This window comes from Pelophylax lessonae (assembly GCF_965119305.1).
Source record: "Pelophylax lessonae genome assembly, chromosome: 11".
Lineage (NCBI taxonomy): Eukaryota > Metazoa > Chordata > Amphibia > Anura > Ranidae > Pelophylax > Pelophylax lessonae.
Genome location: NC_138778.1, coordinates 238,048,786 through 238,068,125, shown reverse-complemented (window position 1 = coordinate 238,068,125; position 19,340 = coordinate 238,048,786). Strand labels below are relative to the sequence as shown.

Here is a 19,340-nt window from a genome sequence, read left to right as displayed (position 1 = left end):
TAAACGCTCGATGGCGGGCAGGGATTCTGTAAGGTCCTCTGTCCTGGGACACCAGGGCAACCAGTCCGATTCCCAGCTCCGCTGTAGTTTTCCGAAGATCCGACTAACTAATTGTGCAAAGAAAACACCTTAGCATGAAATAAAAGTAATAAAACAGCAGAAAGGCTGAGACTGTAGCCCCAGCACAGGAAAGCCTATCTTACTCCTAACTAGGCAGAAGACAAATTGAGTTGGGAATGCTGATAGCAGGGGGGTATTGGAGCAGAGGGACAGCCCCCTAAAGGTGTGTCTATGTAAATTTTTTTGGTTTCTAACAAGTCTTATGCCTAGCTTGCTCCTGTGGATAAGAGGTCAATACCCATTGGTGAAGACTGTATGAGTGGGCGGCGACTGTCAGAGGACGTAAGAGAAAAATGGTTTCTTTTCCGGATTTTCCCACTCCAGCTTGATGGTATCTAGCAAGGAGCTGTGTACAGGGAAAACTCTAGCATTTTTCTTATGGGTAGTATACATAAGATCATGCTTAGATAATTGCACCTTCTCCTCCTCAATTTCTAGTGTAACATACACTGCTTTAAGTAATTCATCCACATCTTCAAGGGATCATTTAAATCTGGAATTTCCATGGGATTCTCTTTCCCTGGGTTCCTCCCCTGATCCAGATTCCTCAAATGAGGAATGAGGGGGCTCCGATTCCTCCCTTGTGTCATCACCATGCACACTCGGTGTTGGTTTAGACACAGATGTAGGGGCCTGAGATTGTAGAGGTGCCTGAAATTTATCTACTAGGGCCGTAAACGAGCTAAAAGTTGAGGTTAGCTCATCCCTTACTGAAGTCAACATTCCCTGGGTGGATACAGTAGGGTCATCTTCAACAAGATTGTCAATACATGTGCGGCTCCATGTGGAACTTAGCTTGGTCCCGCAAACTGCACATTTCTTTTTGGGGGGGCTGTGTTTGGACCTTGTCCTGAGCCTTGGTCTATAACAACAAAAAAACATAATTAGTTATGACTCCCCTTTCACCCTCCCACACAGTGTGTACAGGGTTAAAAGAAATAGTGCCCCCTTTTACCGACCTGACATTGCTTAACCACTTGCCGTCTGCTCACTGGAGCTCTACTGCGGCAAAGTGGCTCGTTATCGTCTGGTGACGTAGACCTTCGTCGGCAGACACTCCCCTTTCTCAGCGACACGCGCTCGCCACCGGAGGCTCGCTCCCACTGTATTCAGTCACAGCGGGAGTCGGGCCAGGGGAGGAGCAGCAGCGATTGCCGCTGCTCTTCCCCGATCGTCCGGGAATCGAGTGTGGAGATCCACCTGCTTGTGTAAACAAAGCGGGCGGATCTCTGAAGTGACAGGCAGGGTCAGATTGTAGGGTTCAGCATAGCTGAACATGCGGTCTGTCCCTGTGTCACTCAGTCCCCTCCCCCCACACACGTCAGTAAGCACCAGGCATACATTAACCTCTCCAATAAAATTAACCCCTTCCCTGCCAGTGTCATTTTTGCAGTAACAGTGCATATCTATAGCACTGATTACTGTAGTAATGTCACTGGTACCCCCAAAAGTGTCAAAAATGTCAGTCAAGGGTCCGATCTGTCCGCCGCAATGTCGCAGTCCCGCAAAAAAATTCGCAGATCGCTGCCATTAAAACACCAAAAATGACAAATCTTTCCCTTTGTTAGTAAACGCAATAACTTTTGCGCAAACCAATCAAAATACGCTTATTGTGATTTTTTTTTACCAAACATAGGTAGCAGAAAACAAATTGGCCAAAAATGTAAAAAAAATTTTATTTTTACATTTTTTGGGGGGGAATTTCATATAAAAAAAATGTGAAAAATATTGTTGTTTTTTCAAAATTTATGCTCTTTTTTTGTTTATAGCGCAAAAAGTAAAAATCGCAGAGGTGATCAAATACCACCAAAAGAAAGCTCTGTTTGTGAGAAAAAAAGGACGTAAATTTTGTTTGGGTACAGCATCACACGACTGCGCAATTGTCAGTTAAAGTCGCACAGCGCCGAATCACAAAAAGTGGCCCAGACGTAAGACAGCAAAATCCTCCGGGGGTAAAGTGGTTAAAAGGGAAGGGAAAGGAGAAAGACCACCACAGGTATTTGCTGAAAGGGAAAACTCCCATTGCTTACCTGGGAGGTGCCGGTGCCAGAGCCGGCCTCTACCACCTGAGTGGATGCTGCCGTGGAATCCATCCGTCTCTGCTTGGTGTTCCGCAGCCACTGCTGGGTCTCACCTCACACCGGCAGCCCAGATATCTCCTCTTCGCGCCATGGAATTGGAACTACTGCTTCCGGCGCCCGTGGATGTGCGTCACTGCGCCGGAAATGATCCAGTCACTTCCTTTGGGCCAGAGTGGAACACTAGAGTTCCGCCCTCCTAGTTTCTGGCGCCAAATTCAAACTTGCAGGCCGCTCTCCCTGCTCGAATTTGGCGGCCTCACGGGTACACAGCCTGTGCTGCTCCAATGACGCCACCAGGAACGGAAGAGGACTCCCCCTGTGATCCACTGACTACATCCATGGTCCCGCCTTCTCTGGACCTCGAGAACCGGAGGCAGTGGTCAGCCCCTTTAATCCCGATCTTCAAGGACAGTCCATGAGACCAGGAGCAGTTCCAGGAACATTTTACCCCCTGTCCGGAGGAAACACTAATACTGAAGGTGAGGACCAGGGCAACGCCTTTTATTTGATTGGGTTTAATGTGTTTCCTGTCCTGGTAGGAGGAGCCCTAGGTCTCATGGGCTGTCCTGGCAGGAGGAGCCCTAGGTCTCATGGGCTGTCCTGGTAGGAGGAGCCCTAGGTCTCATGGGCTGCCCTGGTAGGAGGAGCCCTAGGTCTCATGGGCTGTCCTGGTAGGAGGAGCCCTAGGTCTCATGGGCTGTCCTTGTAGGAGGAGCCCTAGGTCTCATGGGCTGTCCTTGTAGGAGGAGCCCTAGGTCTCATGGGCTGTCCTGGTAGGAGGAGCCCTAGATCTCATGGGCTGTCCTGGTAGGAGGAGCCCTAGGTCTCATGGGCTGTCCTTGTAGGAGGAGCCCTAGGTCTCATGGGCTGTCTTTGTAGGAGGAGCCCTAGGTCTCATGGGCTGTCCTTGTAGGAGGAGCCCTAGGTCTAATGGGCTGTCCTGGTAGGAGGAGCCCTAGGTCTCATGGGCTGTCCTGGTAGGAGGAGCCTTAGGTCTCATGGGCTGTCCTGGTAGGAGGAGCCTTAGGTCTCATGGGCTGTCCTGGTAGGAGGAGCCTTAGGTCTCATGGGCTGTCCTGGAAGATGACTTGAGAAAATAACTTCTACCGGACTGCTGCTGTAACAAAGGTAAGAATTCCCTTTATCACCTAGAAGAGCATTATGTGTCACAGCGCTGTCCTATTGTGTGTGCACATAAATCATCACAAATACACTAAAATATGTGGATACATTCATATATAAAGTGCTTGGGGCTCCAAATAATATTCTCTGCAGATCTACTGCTTCCACTTTACACCTACTTCATTCATCTTATGGTGTTTATCAATAAATGAGGTAAGTAGGCAGTCAGTGCTCATTAATTATATTCACAAAGTACCTTCATCCCATATCACAATGACTACATATAGGCAAGATGCCAGAGGACTATAGGGAAGGGAAAGATGGGGGGGTAGGGGGAGGGGATGGGGGGAGGGGATGACGGGATAGGGGGAGGGGATGGGGGAGGGGATGGGGCACGTGGGATTTAATGGTGCCATAAAATGTTATATAAAATCAAGGGTTTTTATTACAAAAACGGTTTGTACATATAAAGATATAAAGGGATACAGTGCAATGATACATTGTATATTACATATACAGATATAAAGGGATACAATGCAATGATACATTGTATATTACATATACAGATATAAAGGGATACAGTCCAATGATACATTGTATATTACATATACAGATATAAAGGGATACAGTCCAATGATACATTGTATATTACATATACAGATATAAAGGGATACAGTCCAATGATACATTGTATATTACATATACAGATATAAAGGGATACAGTCCAATGATACATTGTATATTACATATACAGATATAAAGGGATACAGTGCAATGATACATTGTATATTACATATACAGATATAAAGGGATACAGTCCAATGATACATTGTATATTACATATACAGATATAAAGGGATACAGTGCAATGATACATTGTATATTACATATACAGATATAAAGGGATACAGTCCAATGATACATTGTATATTACATATACAGATATAAAGGGATACAGTCCAATGATACATTGTATATTACATATACAGATATAAAGGGATACAGTGCAATGATACATTGTATATTACATATAAAGGGATACAGTCCAATGATACATTGTATATTACATATAAAGGGATAATCAGTCAGATGGAAAGGCTGACTTGCTGCAGCACAGTTTTCCCGGTGATGAAATGATAGAACATTGGTTGGGGTTCTGCCAGCAGTTGAGCCAATCATAGTAGATCTTTGTTGGATGGTTTTGCTTTGTTTGCCATTTTTAATTCTGTGTCATACATGACTTGGCAGAATAATCTCCATCTTCTTATCTTCAATATGTCAATGCCTGCCGAAGAAGACGAAATGCGTTCGGGGCGTGACCTCCGTGAAACGGACGCTGGTTAGTGCGGAATCACCCGGGTGTCACCAGCGAGCAGCTGGTGTAAGAGACCGCACTGCCAGCGTCTGAGTTTACCTTCATACACGCCTTTTACCAGATTTTATACTGAGAGTGGTTTTATAATGGGAGTGGTTTTATACTGGGAGTGGTTTTATAATGGGAGTGGTTTTATACTGGGAGTGGTTTTATAATGGGAGTGGTTTTATACTGGGAGTGGTTTTATAATGGGAGTGGTTTTATAATGGGAGTGGTTTTATACTGGGAGTGGTTTTATAATGGGAGTGGTTTTATAATGGGAGTGGTTTTATACTGGGAGTGGTTTTATAATGGGAGTGGTTTTATAATGGGAGTGGTTTTATACTGGGAGTGGTTTTATACTGGGAGTGGTTTTATAATGGGAGTGGTTTTATAATGGGAGTGGTTTTATAATGGGAGTGGTTTTATAATGGGAGTGGTTTTATACTGGGAGTGGTTTTATAATGGGAGTGGTTTTATAATGGGAGTGGTTTTATACTGGGAGTGGTTTTATACTGGGAGTGGTTTTATACTGGGAGTGGTTTTGATTGTTCCGGTGTTTCAATAAATGTGTAAATGGGAATCTCACTCTGTGATGTCATCGTTACCCCTTGTATGTACGCCTTTCTAATGCTGGGAAGTGGAGAAGATCCGTTTGGGTCCCTGCCTAGGATTGGTGGTACAAGGCTCAGTCGCAGCCACCTATTGGTTGTCTCACTCGGTGCGGTGGGAGGGGCCCTGGTGTGGAACATCTAATAGTGTCAGATATAGGATTCATCACCAATCATCTGGACTGTCACTCACATATCATCTCTGGAGTGGTTTGATCACCGCATGAAGTTATACAGTTTAGCGGTAATAATGTCATGGTGGGCGGGGTAATAATGTCATGGTGGGCGGGGTGTTAATGTCATGGTGGGCGGGGCTCTGTTTTTTATAGACCAATTCTTTTATTACTATTTTCTGCACTTATTATATCATTATAAAATGTTTTTGTATTTTACTATATACAAATTTTTCCTGTTTTCCTTTGTATTTGGGTTTCTCTCTTTAAAGTCTCTTGGGCCGACTTCTTTTCTCTCATAGAGCCGCACTCTACGCGTTTCGCCACGGAAGCCGCTTCTTCAGGAGAATGAGGATATGAAAGGACCAAAATCCTGCAAGGAGAAAACATTCATCAATTTACAAAGTACAACCACTGAGAAGAGAGAAATATTCATTCATGTTGGTGCATTGTATATATATCATCCAATCATTGTATACACCCCACATACATTGTATATATATCATCCAATCATTGTATACTCCTCACATACATTGTATATATATCATCCAATCATTGTATATATATCATCCAATCATTGAATATATATCATCCAATCATTGAATATATATCATCCAATCATTGTATACTCCTCACATACATTGTATATATATCATCCAATCATTGTATATATATCATCCAATCATTGAATATATATCATCCAATCATTGAATATATATCATCCAATCATTGTATATATATCATCCAATCATTGTATATATATCATCCAATCATTGAATATATATCATCCAATCATTGAATATATATCATCCAATCATTGTATATATATCATCCAATCATTGTATATATATCATCCAATCATTGAATATATATCATCCAATCATTGAATATATATCATCCAATCATTGTATATATATCATCCAATCATTGTATATATATCATCCAATCATTGTATATATATCATCCAATTATTGTATACTCCTCACATACATTGTATATATATCATCCAATCATTGTATATAAATTATTGATTTTAAAAATCTGATCAGCAGCACAAGGCCGTGTCTCAGGACTGCAGTTCCTCTGAGCTCCACTAGGTGGTGATCTCACTTCTACCCAGACAGGAAGTCTCTATGGAAGGCAGACAGGAAGTGATGTCAGTGACAGACAGGAAGTCTCTATGGTATACAGACCGGAAGTGATGTCAGGAAGTTTATGTCAGAGAACGTAGAGAGGAGACGCTGCAGAATCTGGCGGCAGAGGAGGTAATAATTATATTAACCCCTTCAGGGGGATGAGTTGATGAATAATTTATCTTCCTCGTATATTTGGCCATACATGGTTCAGTTTTATCGTTCCTCCTGTGAAGTCTGGAGATGATATGACATCACATTCCCTCCCCCCCCTCCCTGATAGAATAGAGAAATACAAAGAAGATTCTAGAAGTCATGGAGGAGAGGTGAGCGGTGCTGGGAATTCTGGGACATTATCCAGTAACAGACATGGCTGCCAATTGTCCCGTTTTTGCTGGGGAAATCCCAGGAAATGTCACCCTGTGCCGGGTAATTTTCCCTGCCGGGATTTGTCCCAGCCTAACTGTGTCACTCGCATCTTCCGGCTCAGCAATGGCCCGGCCTCCCCGCCCTGTGAATGGATGAACATGGCGGGGCTGGCGTGGGAGCCCCGCCTCGCAGTCTCTCAGCAGCCTGTGATGTGTAGCTCCGCCCACTGCTACTTCCAGGTTTCCTCACACAGGGGTCTGACTGCCCCGGAGACCAGAGAACACCGGAGGCTGAGGCAGTGCTGGGGGGAGGTGAGATTACTGCATGGAGACCTGTGTGTGCCTTATATGTTACCTGACACCCCGCTACCCCCTCCCCACCTGACACCCCGCTACCCCCTCCCCCACCCGACACCCCGCTACCCCCTCCCCCACCTGACACCCCGCTACCCCCTCCCCCACCTGACACCCCGCTACCCCCCCACCTGACACCCCACTTCCCCCCCACCTGACACCCCCCGCTACCCCCTCCCCCACCTGACACCCCGCTACCCCCTCCCCCACCTGACACCCCGCTACCCCCTCCCCCACCTGACACCCCGCTACCTCCCCTCACCTGATACCCCGCTACCCCCCCACCTGACACCCCGCTACCCCCCATCTGACACCCCGCTACCCCCTCCCCCACCTGACACCCCGCTACCCCCCCTCACCTGATACCCCGCTACCCCCCCACCTGACACCCCGCTACCCCCTCCCCCACCTGACACCCCGCTACCCCCCCCACCTGACACCCCGCTACCCCCCCACCTGACACCCTGCTACCCCCCCACCTGACACCCCGCTACCCCCCCACCTGACACCCCACTACCCACTCTAACCTGACACCCCGCTACCCCCTCCCCCACCCGACACCCCGCTACCCCCTCCCCCACCTGACACCCCGCTACCCCCTCCCTCACCTGACACCCCGCTACCCCCCCTGACCTGACACCCTGCTACCCCCCCACCTGACACCCCGCTACCCCCCCCACCTGACACCCCGCTACCCCCCCCACCTGACACCCCGCTACCCCCCCACCTGACACCCCGCTACCCCCCCACCTGACACCCCGCTACCCCCCCACCTGAAACCCCGCTACCCCCCACCTGAAACCCCGCTACCCCCCCACCTGACACCCCGCTACCCCCCCCTCACCTGACACCCCGCTACCCCCCCTCATCTGACACCCCGCTACCCCCCCCTCATCTGACACCCCGCTACCCCCCCCTCATCTGACACCCCGCTACCCCCCCTCACCTGACACCCCGCTACCCCCCCTCACCTGACACCCCGCTACCCCCCCTCACCTGACACCCCGCTACCCCCCACCTGACACCTTGCTACCCACTCTCACCTGACACCCCGCTACCCCCCCTCACCTGACACCCTGCTACCCCCCCCCCCCCCCGAACTGACACACTGCTCCCCACCCTGACACGATGCTCTCTCCTCTCTGCCTTTATAATGAAATCAACGTTTCCAAAAGATGGCCAAGGCCTATTCTCTCCACTTAAAAATGAATATTAATCAATTTATAATTTTGTTAATGAGAAACACATTGTTCTGTATTCATCACTACAGAAGTATAATCGGTCAGAGTGGATTCGTGTGCCGGGAACATTACAAAACAACGAGGAGGTTTTTTTTCCTGGGTTTTTTTAAGCAAACTTTGCAGGAAAATGAGAGGTCGGCTTATCTCGTAGCCCCAACTCCATGAAAAAAACGGTGCTCAATAAAATGTAACGCAGAACTCTACTGCATCTGAGCACCACAAACCAAAAACGCTATTTCATTCGTTTTCAGTATTCCAAGCAAACTCATCCATCCATCCATCCATCCATCCATGTCTCCATGCTTAATTTTCCTGAAAAATCTCTTTGAAAACCACCTCCCTAGCATTTCTGGCCACAGCCATCTTGAGTAAGGGCAGATGTAGCATTTACTTACTGGAATCCATCTGCCCTTGGCTCAGGCACGCAGGCAGGAGAGTGTGCTTATTATATTATAATACAGGAGGAGAGGTAAGACCAGGTGACAGGGTCTGTCCTAGTCAAGGTAAAGGGGGAAGAAACCTCCCCAGAAACAGATCAGAAAATGGAAGATATGAGGGCAGTTGGGATTTGACTTTATGAAGTAATGCATAAATAAGACAAATATATATAAAATTCATAAATTTTATTCCAAAGTTTAAAATGACAAACAATAAAAAGCACCAGACATACAATAACCAGTATGAATACAGGAGTACATATGAGAGATTTTGTTAATTAATATATCCAATATAACTACCGGATAAACCCGGGAGTCAAATCCCAACTGCCCTCATATCTTCCATTTTATGATCTGTTTGTTTCTGGGGAGGTTTCTTCCCCGTTTACCTTGAGTAGGACAGACCCTGTCACCTGGTCTTGCCTCTCCTCCACTATGGGGCTCCCCCCAACTTTTCATTAATTGATTTCAAGGGATGTCGGTACAATTCATCAACTATTTTCTTAAACACTTTATTCACTAGATTATAATACAGGATTTATATTGTGTCAACAGTTTGTGCTATATAGGAGGGGCTGAGAAAGCCTCATGAAGACTCCTGGCATGTCTGACATCATTTTGGCCTAGGCCAGAAACCAGGAAAAAACTGAAGAAATGTTGAAATAAAAAAGGTTTAAAATAAATATAATCCACCTTCCCATCTATTTAATAATGATAGCAGCAGAGGAATTACAAATACCGTATTTATTCGAGTATAACGCGCACCCCTAATTTTCGATTAAAAATCGGTATAAAATTTTGTTTCACACCAAGCATTGCAATTGACAAAAAAATGTTGTTGAACACATGCGGCCATGATAAAAATCATTTATTGACAACGTAAACTGGTATAAAGCTGCTAGATTTCCGTGAATTTCAGCATGATCAACAACTTTGAGCTTGAATGAAGCGTCATATGCAGAACGTTTTCTCTTGATACCCTGAGTTGCCATCTAACGGGTACCAGTATATCAATTAAAATATGAAGAACACTGAACACTGAATTACGGTACGCAAAACACTGAATTGTACAAAAGCAATGCTTACCGTAACGTGTGAGCGAGGCGAGGAAATGAAGCGGCGACCATACATCAGATAATAAGAATTCTCACCCCGAGTTCGGGACGCCCACTGTACGCGACGAGGGGACGTTTTTTTTTCTTCGCCCTCGCATACAGTGAACGGCTGCAGCCCGGAAAAGGCGCAGTGCGAATTTACAATTCGCCTGCGCCCTCAATGGACCGGCCGCCACTGCCACCCCACCCCAGCCCTCGTTTATAACGCACACCCAAACTTTGATTTCTTTTTTTGGTAGAAAATTTTGCGCGTTATACTCGAATAAATACGGTAGTCAATGCTGAATGAGGCTCTTTCGTTTGAATTCAACTGCGTTTTTATAATGCAATTTTATAAAGTCATTTTGCGATAGGCCAGATGGGAGCGCAGTTATCCCGGGTGGAGGTTTATAAAGAAAGGGCACTCGTTCTTGGCTGCACCTCACCGGCGCCCCCCCCCCCCCCCACACTGTAGAGAAGGATCCCTAAAACCCAATTAATGCCCCTAAAAAGTGCCTAGGGTTCTGGGTCATGCCCCAGGGACTATGAATCAGGCAAAAAAAAGTTCTTAAAATTTGTCATTGAAAAAAAAAATTTCTTTGGATTTAGTGTCTGGGGGGTCTAAAAAGTGTACCTGTGAAGTTTCAACTCTGTAGCATGTCCAGAACCAGAAAAAAATAGATTATTTTTCTTAGAATTTCAGTAGCGCACAGATGGCGTTACCCTCCTTTCACACCTGGGCTTTTTTTTTTTTACTTCTGTATAGGGGTGTGTATATATATATATATATATATATATATATATATATATATATGTGTGTGTGTGTGTGTGTGTGTGTGTGTGTGTGTGTGTGTATATATATATATATATATATATATATATATATATGTATACCCCTAACCCAGAATCTGCAGAGTTCGGTCACCCTGACATGGCAGAGTCAGTTCACCCTAAACTACACTACGGTCACCCTGACACTTAATACTATCCCTACAAAAACTAGATTTTTGAATCTAACTATAGTGGAAAATAGTACCCTAACTACACTGCATATCCCTTTCCTCACACTAATAATTGCTTAACGACACTGGAGCTTTATAAGCGGCAGGAGAAACACAAATGCTTCCACTCTCTTCCACAGCCCTGTATTACAGTGCTAGAGATTTGGCGGGGCTATGTTATATACTGTTCACTACTGATTCGCCTCTGAACCCCGTAATCACTCCAATCACATTCCTAGCAGACTCCTTCGCCTCTTTACTGATGTTTCTGGGCCAATCATGGGCTTTTAAAGCCCAGTTCCTGTCCCATTGCATTTTGGGCGGTTCTGGTTGCCGAATTCTGAACTTTTAACGCAAAAAGTTTGGAATTCGGCCGAATTTCGAACACCCAATGTTTGGGTCGAACCGATGGTCGACCCGAACCGTTCAATCATCCCTAATAGTCACACCTACTAATGTATATAAAAATATCAAATAAATCAAAAAAATGAATCTTCAAATGCATAAAAAAGATCAAAGATATTATATTTTGATGTATTTGATAATTTTTTTGTGTTCAATTTTTATTTTACTCTGTATACAATAAAAAATGTTGATATTTTTATATACATTACTAGGTCTGACTATCTGTACCATAAAAATCCCTTCCTCCTATTTTCCCCCGTTTCTCCATTTTTTTATCTTTTTTTCCTATACAAAATTGGGATGTAGGAACTTCCTCATTTAATGAATTTTTGTATAATATAGCCTGTAGCTTCGTCTATTAGTTATGAAGGTGGGTAGGACGAAAGCAACAATCTTATGTGCAAACCCTGCTCAGGTGTGACCATAGAAAAAAATGTAACATGGAAATAGAAATAAAGTGCGAGGTGTGAATAGGACAGTATGATAAAACCGAATTATACCGGATATTATTATTATACCAGATATTATTATTATTATACCGGATATTATAATCATACCGGATATTATTATTATTATACCGGATATTATTATTATACCGGATATTATTATTATTATACCGGATATTATAATTATACCGGATATTATTATTATACCAGATATTATTATTATACCAGATATTATAATTATACCGGATATTATTATACCAGATATTATTATACCGGATATTATAATTATACCGGATATTATAATTATACCGGATATTATTATTATACCGGATTTTATTATTATACCGGATATTATTATTATACCGGATATTATTATTATACCAGATATTAATATTATTATACCGGATGTTATTATTATACCGGATATTATAATTATACCAGATATTATAATTATACCGGATATTATTATTATACCGGATATTATAATTATACCGGATATTATTATTATACCGGATATTATTATTATACCGGATATTATTATTATACCGGATATTATTATTATACCGGATATTATTATTATACCGGATATTATTATTATACCGGATATTATTATACCGGATATTATTATTATACCGGATATTATTATTATACCGGATATTATTATTATACCGGATATTATTATTATACCGGATATTATTATTATACCAGATATTATTATTATACCGGATATTATTATTATACCGGATATTATTATTATACCGGATATTATTATTAGGTTTTATCATGCTTATTTACACCTTGCACTTTATAGTTACATATTACATTTTTTGGTCACACCTGAGCACATTTCACACTTTAAAATTGACAGGAATTGTGATGAAAATTTTAAACTTTAGGCAGAAGTAGTGCAGCTGAATGGGAGAATTATTCCAACTCTGCTCAATTGGCCTTACTTCCATTTTCAATTTCCTGTAATTCTCTCTTTATTGAGTAGACCCTATAATCTGATGATAAGTAGGCGGAGATTATGTGGAGTGGGCGGAGCTTCACTGAAGTGGGTGTGGTAAATAATTGATAGCAGTGCTGCAAAGTGTCCCTGGAAATTTTTTTCAAATGTTGGCAACTATGGCAACAGACAAGGGATGTGTCTGGATGGTGACTGTATCATTGTGTGTGTCAGGTTCCTATAAGGTGTCAGGATGTCACTGTCTATTTCTCCATGGAGGAGTGGGAGTATTTAGAAGGACACAAGGATCTCTACAAGGACGTCATGATGGAGAATCAGCCGCCTCTCACATCACCGGGTAAGAGGAGACTTTATTGTAAAGGAGAGAGCAGTACGGAGGATCCACCTAGATCTCCCATCATCTGATAAACACATAGAAACAATGTATTCAGTCAGTGTGTGTGTTTCCTACAGATGGCTCCAGTAATGGGAACCCACCAGAGAGATGTCCCCGTCCTCTGTATTCCCGGGATTCCACACAGGAAGGTCACACCATCCCTCACCATCATCAGGTAGATGAGTGACAATTATTGGTAGTTCTGATTTATACACAGCATGTTTGTTACAATGAATGTTTTATTATATATTCAGAGTGGAAACCTCAAGGATTATAATATTGTTGTAAAAGAAGAGTATAAAGAGGAGGATGAGGAGTATGGAGTTATGGAGGAGATTTCAGAAGGACCGAAGGATATAATGTTACCAAATACCAGGAACCCACCAGAGAGATGTCCCCGTCCTCTGTATTCCCGGGATTCCACACAGGAAGGTCACACCATCCCTCACTATTACAAGGTTAGTGGGGCAAAGCATGTAGAACATGGACTTGTGGAGATGTGTGGATTTTTTATGGGAGCTTATATTTTACAGATGATATTCTCTCTCATTTTCTTGATTTAGAGTGGAGATCCAATCAATATAAAAGTTGAGGGTAAAGCAGCAGAAGAAGAAGAGAGGTATGTGAGCGATGATCAGCAGTCTATGGAGGAGGATGGAATAATTAAGCTAATTCTAGAGGAAGACACTTCTACAGAGATCAGCACAGGTGGGTCATTAACACTAAATCCATTCCTCCACCCATACTGCTCACTGATTGGTCCAGAGTAGGGCGGGGACTGGGTGATATCAGCCTGTAATCCCCTGGTAACTTTCCTGAGCTGTGTTCCCCGTCCTGTATTCCTGTATTTCTCTCGGATAATTTTCCTATTTTGTGCTGCAGACACAATTTATGTTTCCTTGGGTTTGCCAACTACTATCTGAAATTTATCAGGAACTTTTCCTCTTTTACCAAACCTATCTCGGATCTGACCAGGAGGGGCAGCGTTTCCCACAATTGGACACCTGCTGCCATCCAAGCTTTAGAGGCCCTCAAGTCTGCTTTCACTTCGGCTCCTATTCTGTCTCATCCCAATCCTGGTTTGCCCTTTGTCTTAGAGGTGGATGCATCTGAGATGGAAATAAGCACCCTCCTGTCTCAGCGTCAGACACCTGAGGGACCCTTGCTTCTTGTGGGTTCTACTCCAAGAAGGTGTCTCCAGCTGAATGCAACTATGAGATTGGAGACAGAGAGCTCTTGGCCATTATCCTGGCTCTCAAGGAGTGGAGACACTTGCTCTAAGGTTCTTTGGTTCCAGTTCTCATTCTCACCGATCATAAGAATCTGACGTATCTCTCGGAGGCCAAGAGGCTCACACCCTGTCAGGCCAGATGGGCCTTATTCTTGTCTCATTTTAACTATGCGGTCTCCTATTTTCCCGGCTCCTAAATAGTTAAGGCTGATACCTTGTCTCGCCAGTATTCTGAGTTGTCCAGGGAGGACTCCATGCCAACACCAGTCATACCTTCAGATCATATCTTGGCTGCCATCCGCCCCAACCTAACCTCTCCTCTTGGGGAATAGATCTTGGCTACCCAACTTGATGCTCCCACAGGAGAGACCTGCTGGCAAAAGTTTTTTCATCATCAGACTGTTGCATACATACCACAGTTCCAAGATTGCCGGTCATCCTGGTTAGAACCAGATGTCCTGGGCTATTTCCCCGTCAGTTCTGGTAGCCATCTCTCCACATTGATGTTGCCGCGTACGTGGCTGTTTGTTCGGTCTGTGCCCAGAACAAATCTCCTCGACACCTTCCCTTGGGCCTACTGCATCCCATTCCCAATGGGGAGCGCCCCTGGTCTCACCTGGCCATGGATTTTATTGTGGAACTTCCCGCATCTCGTGGTTGCATGGTTATCCTCATGGTTGTCGACCGGTTCTCCAAAATGTGCTACTGTGTTCAGTTTAAGAGGCTGCCTACCACTCAGGAGCTTGCCTCGGTGTTTGCCAGGGAGGTCTTCCGTTTACACGGGTTGCCTAAGGAGATTGTCTCGGACTGTGGGAGCCAGTTTGTCTCCAGATTCTGGTGCAACTTTTGCTCCCAGTTGGGTATTCGACTCTCCTTCTCCTCGGCCTACTGTCCGCAGTCCAATCGTACCACTAAGCGTTCCAACCAAGCTCTGGAGCAAGTTTTCCGCTGCTATATCTCTGACCATCAGGACAATTGGGTAGATCTGCTACTCTGGGCAGAGTTTGCCAGGAACTCTGCCATCAACTAGTCTTCTGGGATGTCTCCATTCATGGTCAATTATGGATTTCAACCTGCTGTGTTGACCAAGTCATTCTTGCCACAGGACATCCCGGCTGTGGAGTGTCTTCTTCGTGCCCTCCGTTCCTCCTGGGTACAGATTCAAAAGTCTTTACAGGTCTCTGCACAGCGTCAGAAGCTCCAGGTAGACCGGAGACATTTATCTGCTCCTTTGTATTAGGTCGGGGAGAGAGTGTGGCTGTTGGCCCGTAATCTCAACTTCAGGGTGCCCACTCCAAAACTGGCACCCCGTTTTGTTGGGCCTTTTCACATCCTCCGTAAGGTGAACCCGGTGACCTATGCCCTTGGTCTTCCCTCTGGCATGCGTATCTCCGATGTCTTTCATGTGTCCCTTTTTGAAGCCATTGGTTTGCAATCGCTATACTTCTTCACTTCCTCGTCCACATCCCATTCCTGTGGGCAATCATGAGGAGTATGAGCTTAGCAGAATCTTGGGCTCTTGTCTGCTATGAGGTCAGGTTCAATACCTGGTGCACTTGAAGGGTTATGGTCCTGAGAAGCGCTCCTGGGTTCCCTCTGCTGATGTTCATGCTCTTGCCCTTTTCTGCGCTTTCCATGCTCGCTCTCCTCAGAACCTGATCTTTGCTCCGTGGAGGAGGGGCTGTTGAGGGCAGGGTACTGTCAAGGTCTTACCTTGCCCTCCTGTTGGCAGCCATCTTGGACATGTGCAAACTGCTGCTTCCTATACTCTGATTGCATCATCACTTCCCTGCTGTCTGAGTGTCGCTCAGTGATAATCCTGCACACCTGACTATAACTATTGCCTGATGGGTTGCAGTCCTTGCCCTTGCGTTTGTGCTCCAAGGTGCATCTCTGCTAGCAGTCTTCTGTTCTTCCGTGTATGACCTGGCTTGGCTGACGACTCCGCATTGGCAGACGACCGGCTTCTGGACTCGACCCGGGCTTTTTCCTCATTTCGCTTCCCACTTTTGCTGTGCATTTATTGTTGTTTGCTCCAATAAACTGCTTTATTTTACCTGCATCCCCATGTGGTCTGGTTTCCTGGCACCCTGACATGTACATCACATACTCCTGACCCCTGCACTATATGCTCTATGTTGCAAATTACATCATTCTCATACTGTATAGTCCTAACTGTTGTATCCTATATAATAAGCTGTGCATTACATAGTCCTTACTACTTTTGCACCCATTTCCTACCAGCTGGACATTTTATATCTGATGATTTGATTGGAGGACAGACTTTTACATGGTGATAATAATGTGATAACATCCTCAGACTTTGGAACCTTAAACAGAAAGTGATAATGTGGGAGGAGTCAGTAACCCAATGATGGGGGTCTTCAGGATCAGTCCAGTCTTCATCTCGGTTGTTCTCCCCCATCCTCACTCTCTGACCTCTGGTGGGGCTCAGCCCCGCTGTTATTCATGATTAAATCATGGACTAAATAAGGAAGTGTGGGACTTCTTGTGTTGGGAAGATGGCAATGAGTGATAGAGGGGGAGGGGACACTCGTCCTATAATCCCCCTCATCACTGTCACTCCTATAAAAGACAGTTCTCGTTGTTTCCTCACTCTCTGACTAAGGTCCATGAATAAAGAAATGAACTGGTAGGAGATCAGAGGACCCATTTACTAATTACCTTGAGGGTGGAATTGTAACATCCTCAGAGACAAAGCTGCCTGATGTGGGCGGAGTCCTGGTTTAGGGGAACCAATCTGCTCATGTTACATAGTTGGTGAGGTTGAAAAAAGACACCAGTTCATCCTGTGGTGTGTGTGTGTGTTTATGTCAATAGTACATTGTATACCCCTGTATGTTGTGGTCATTAGGGTGCCCATCTAATAGTTTTTTAAACTATCGATGCTCCCTGCTGATACCACTGCTTGTGGAAGAGAATTCCACATCCTTACTGCTCTGCCAGTAAAGAATCCTCTTAAGCTTAAACCGCTTCTCTTTCAATTTCAGTGAGTGGCCCCGTGTCTTTTTAAATTCCCTTTTTTTTTTTTGTGTGTGCCCCGTGTGAGGAACGTTAAATTTCCTTTTTAATGAATAGTTTCCTCCCTATGCTAGGGTCACCAGTACAGTATTTGTACATTGATATCATATCCCCCCTCAATCGTCTCTTCTCCAGAGAGAATAGGTTCAGTGCTAAGGTTTCCACATCCTGCCCAGAAGATATTGGCATGCTTAGTTTAGTATCATCCGTAAATACTGAGATTGTACTAGATATCCCCTCCTCCAGATCATTTATGAATAAATTAAACAGGATTGGCCCCAGGACAGAACCTTGGGGGACCCCACTTTCCACACCCGCCCAATCCGAGTACTCCCCATTTATCACCACCCTCTGGACTCTCCCCTGGAGCCAGTTCTCTATCCAGGTACTCACCGTATGGTCCATGTCGGCAGACCTTTGTACAGCAAACGTTTATGGGGAACTGTATCAAATGCCTTTACAAAAACCAGTTACTCCACATCCGCATGTCTAGTAATAATCTTTGTATTTCTATTTTAGTAGATGGACGGGAGATGAGGAAAACCTCAGAGGATTCTCTCACTTTGTCTCCAGACTGTAAAGTAGAAGATGAGGACATCACACAGTATAGTCCAGGAGAAAACCCGGCTACCTCAAATGTCCATCCGGGACCACACAGTGTAGATGGACCATCGTATTCCTCTTATCCTGAGGAACCTCAGACTGTGAGGGACAGTGCCGGACCATCGTATTCCTCTTATCCTGAGGAACCTCAGACTGTGAGGGACGGTGCCGTCCTTCCAACAGATAAGAGGTTTTCCTGCCCTGAGTGTGGGAAGTGTTTCAGTTCTAAATTCAATCTTAATGTTCATAAAAAATCTCACACAGGAGAGAAGCCATATTGCTGTTCTGAGTGCCAGAAATGTTTTGTACAAAAATCACATCTTGTCACACATCAAAGGCTTCACACAGGGGAAAAACCGTACTCCTGTTCTGAGTGTGGGAAATGTTTTTCGGACAAGTCCTTTTTTCATACCCATCAAAGACTGCACAAAGGGGAGAAGCCATATTCCTGTCCTGAGTGCGGGAAATGTTTTGTACTGAAATCAAAACTTGTCACACATCAGAGATCTCATACGGGGGAGAAGCCGTATTCCTGTCCTGAGTGTGGAAAATGTTTTTCAGATAAGTCTAATCTTTACAGACATCAGAAATATCACGTGGGTGAAAAGCTGTATTCCTGTCTTGAGTGCGGGAAATGTTTTTCACAGACGTCCAGTCTTTACAGACATCAGAGATCGCAACACAGACAAGAAGTCACTTCCCTGTCCTGAGTGAGGGAATTGTTCCTCACTGAAGTCCTGTCTTCCTGTACATCAGGGATCCCACACAACCCTCGAGGTCTATTAGTGCCTTGAGTGCGGGAAACGTCTTCTATATGAATGTTGGTGGACATGTGTGGAAGAAGCACCCCCTGATATACACCTCAGATATACTCCATGGCTGATCTTCATCATGTAAGAAACACTTCATAAGGAGATCAAAGATCACCAGAGACATGGATGAAGTGTTGGCCATTGATGGCAGGAGAAAAATAAAAATTGAGTCATTACCTCTCATTGGCTGAGTACATTTTGTGCGGGAAGATTTTGTAACCATTTAAAAGTCTGTTTAAAAAAAAAATATTAGTTGAACGAATGTGACCAGCGATCACCCAGCTGTGATGAATATTGGATATATTCCATTTAACACACAGATCTCTTTGGCTCCATCTAGTGGCCATAATGCAGTATTGTGATATTTTT

The 19,340-nt window shown here is 44.4% G+C and overlaps 3 protein-coding genes across 3 annotated transcripts in view; 2 read left to right on the top strand and 1 right to left on the bottom strand.

Annotated features, from left to right (window-relative positions):
* Positions 1 to 19,340, top strand: part of LOC309567520 (uncharacterized protein) — a gene marked incomplete at its 5' end in the record, with an annotated part of 1,161,679 nt that overhangs the window by 387,781 nt on the left and 754,558 nt on the right. The window lies entirely within an intron of this gene.
* The window catches only part of LOC309567217 (uncharacterized protein), a 157,285-nt gene that overhangs the window by 33,047 nt on the left and 104,898 nt on the right, over positions 1 to 19,340 (bottom strand). The gene's annotated exons all lie outside the window — the stretch shown is intronic.
* On the top strand, positions 13,125 to 19,044 carry LOC309566969 (uncharacterized protein). The gene is made up of 4 exons (XM_082272288.1): positions 13,125 to 13,244; positions 13,361 to 13,458; positions 13,847 to 13,991; positions 18,076 to 19,044. Exons 1-4 carry the CDS (start codon positions 13,160 to 13,162, stop codon positions 18,867 to 18,869), a joined length of 1,122 nt encoding a protein of 373 aa, XP_082128414.1. The 5' UTR covers positions 13,125 to 13,159; the 3' UTR covers positions 18,870 to 19,044.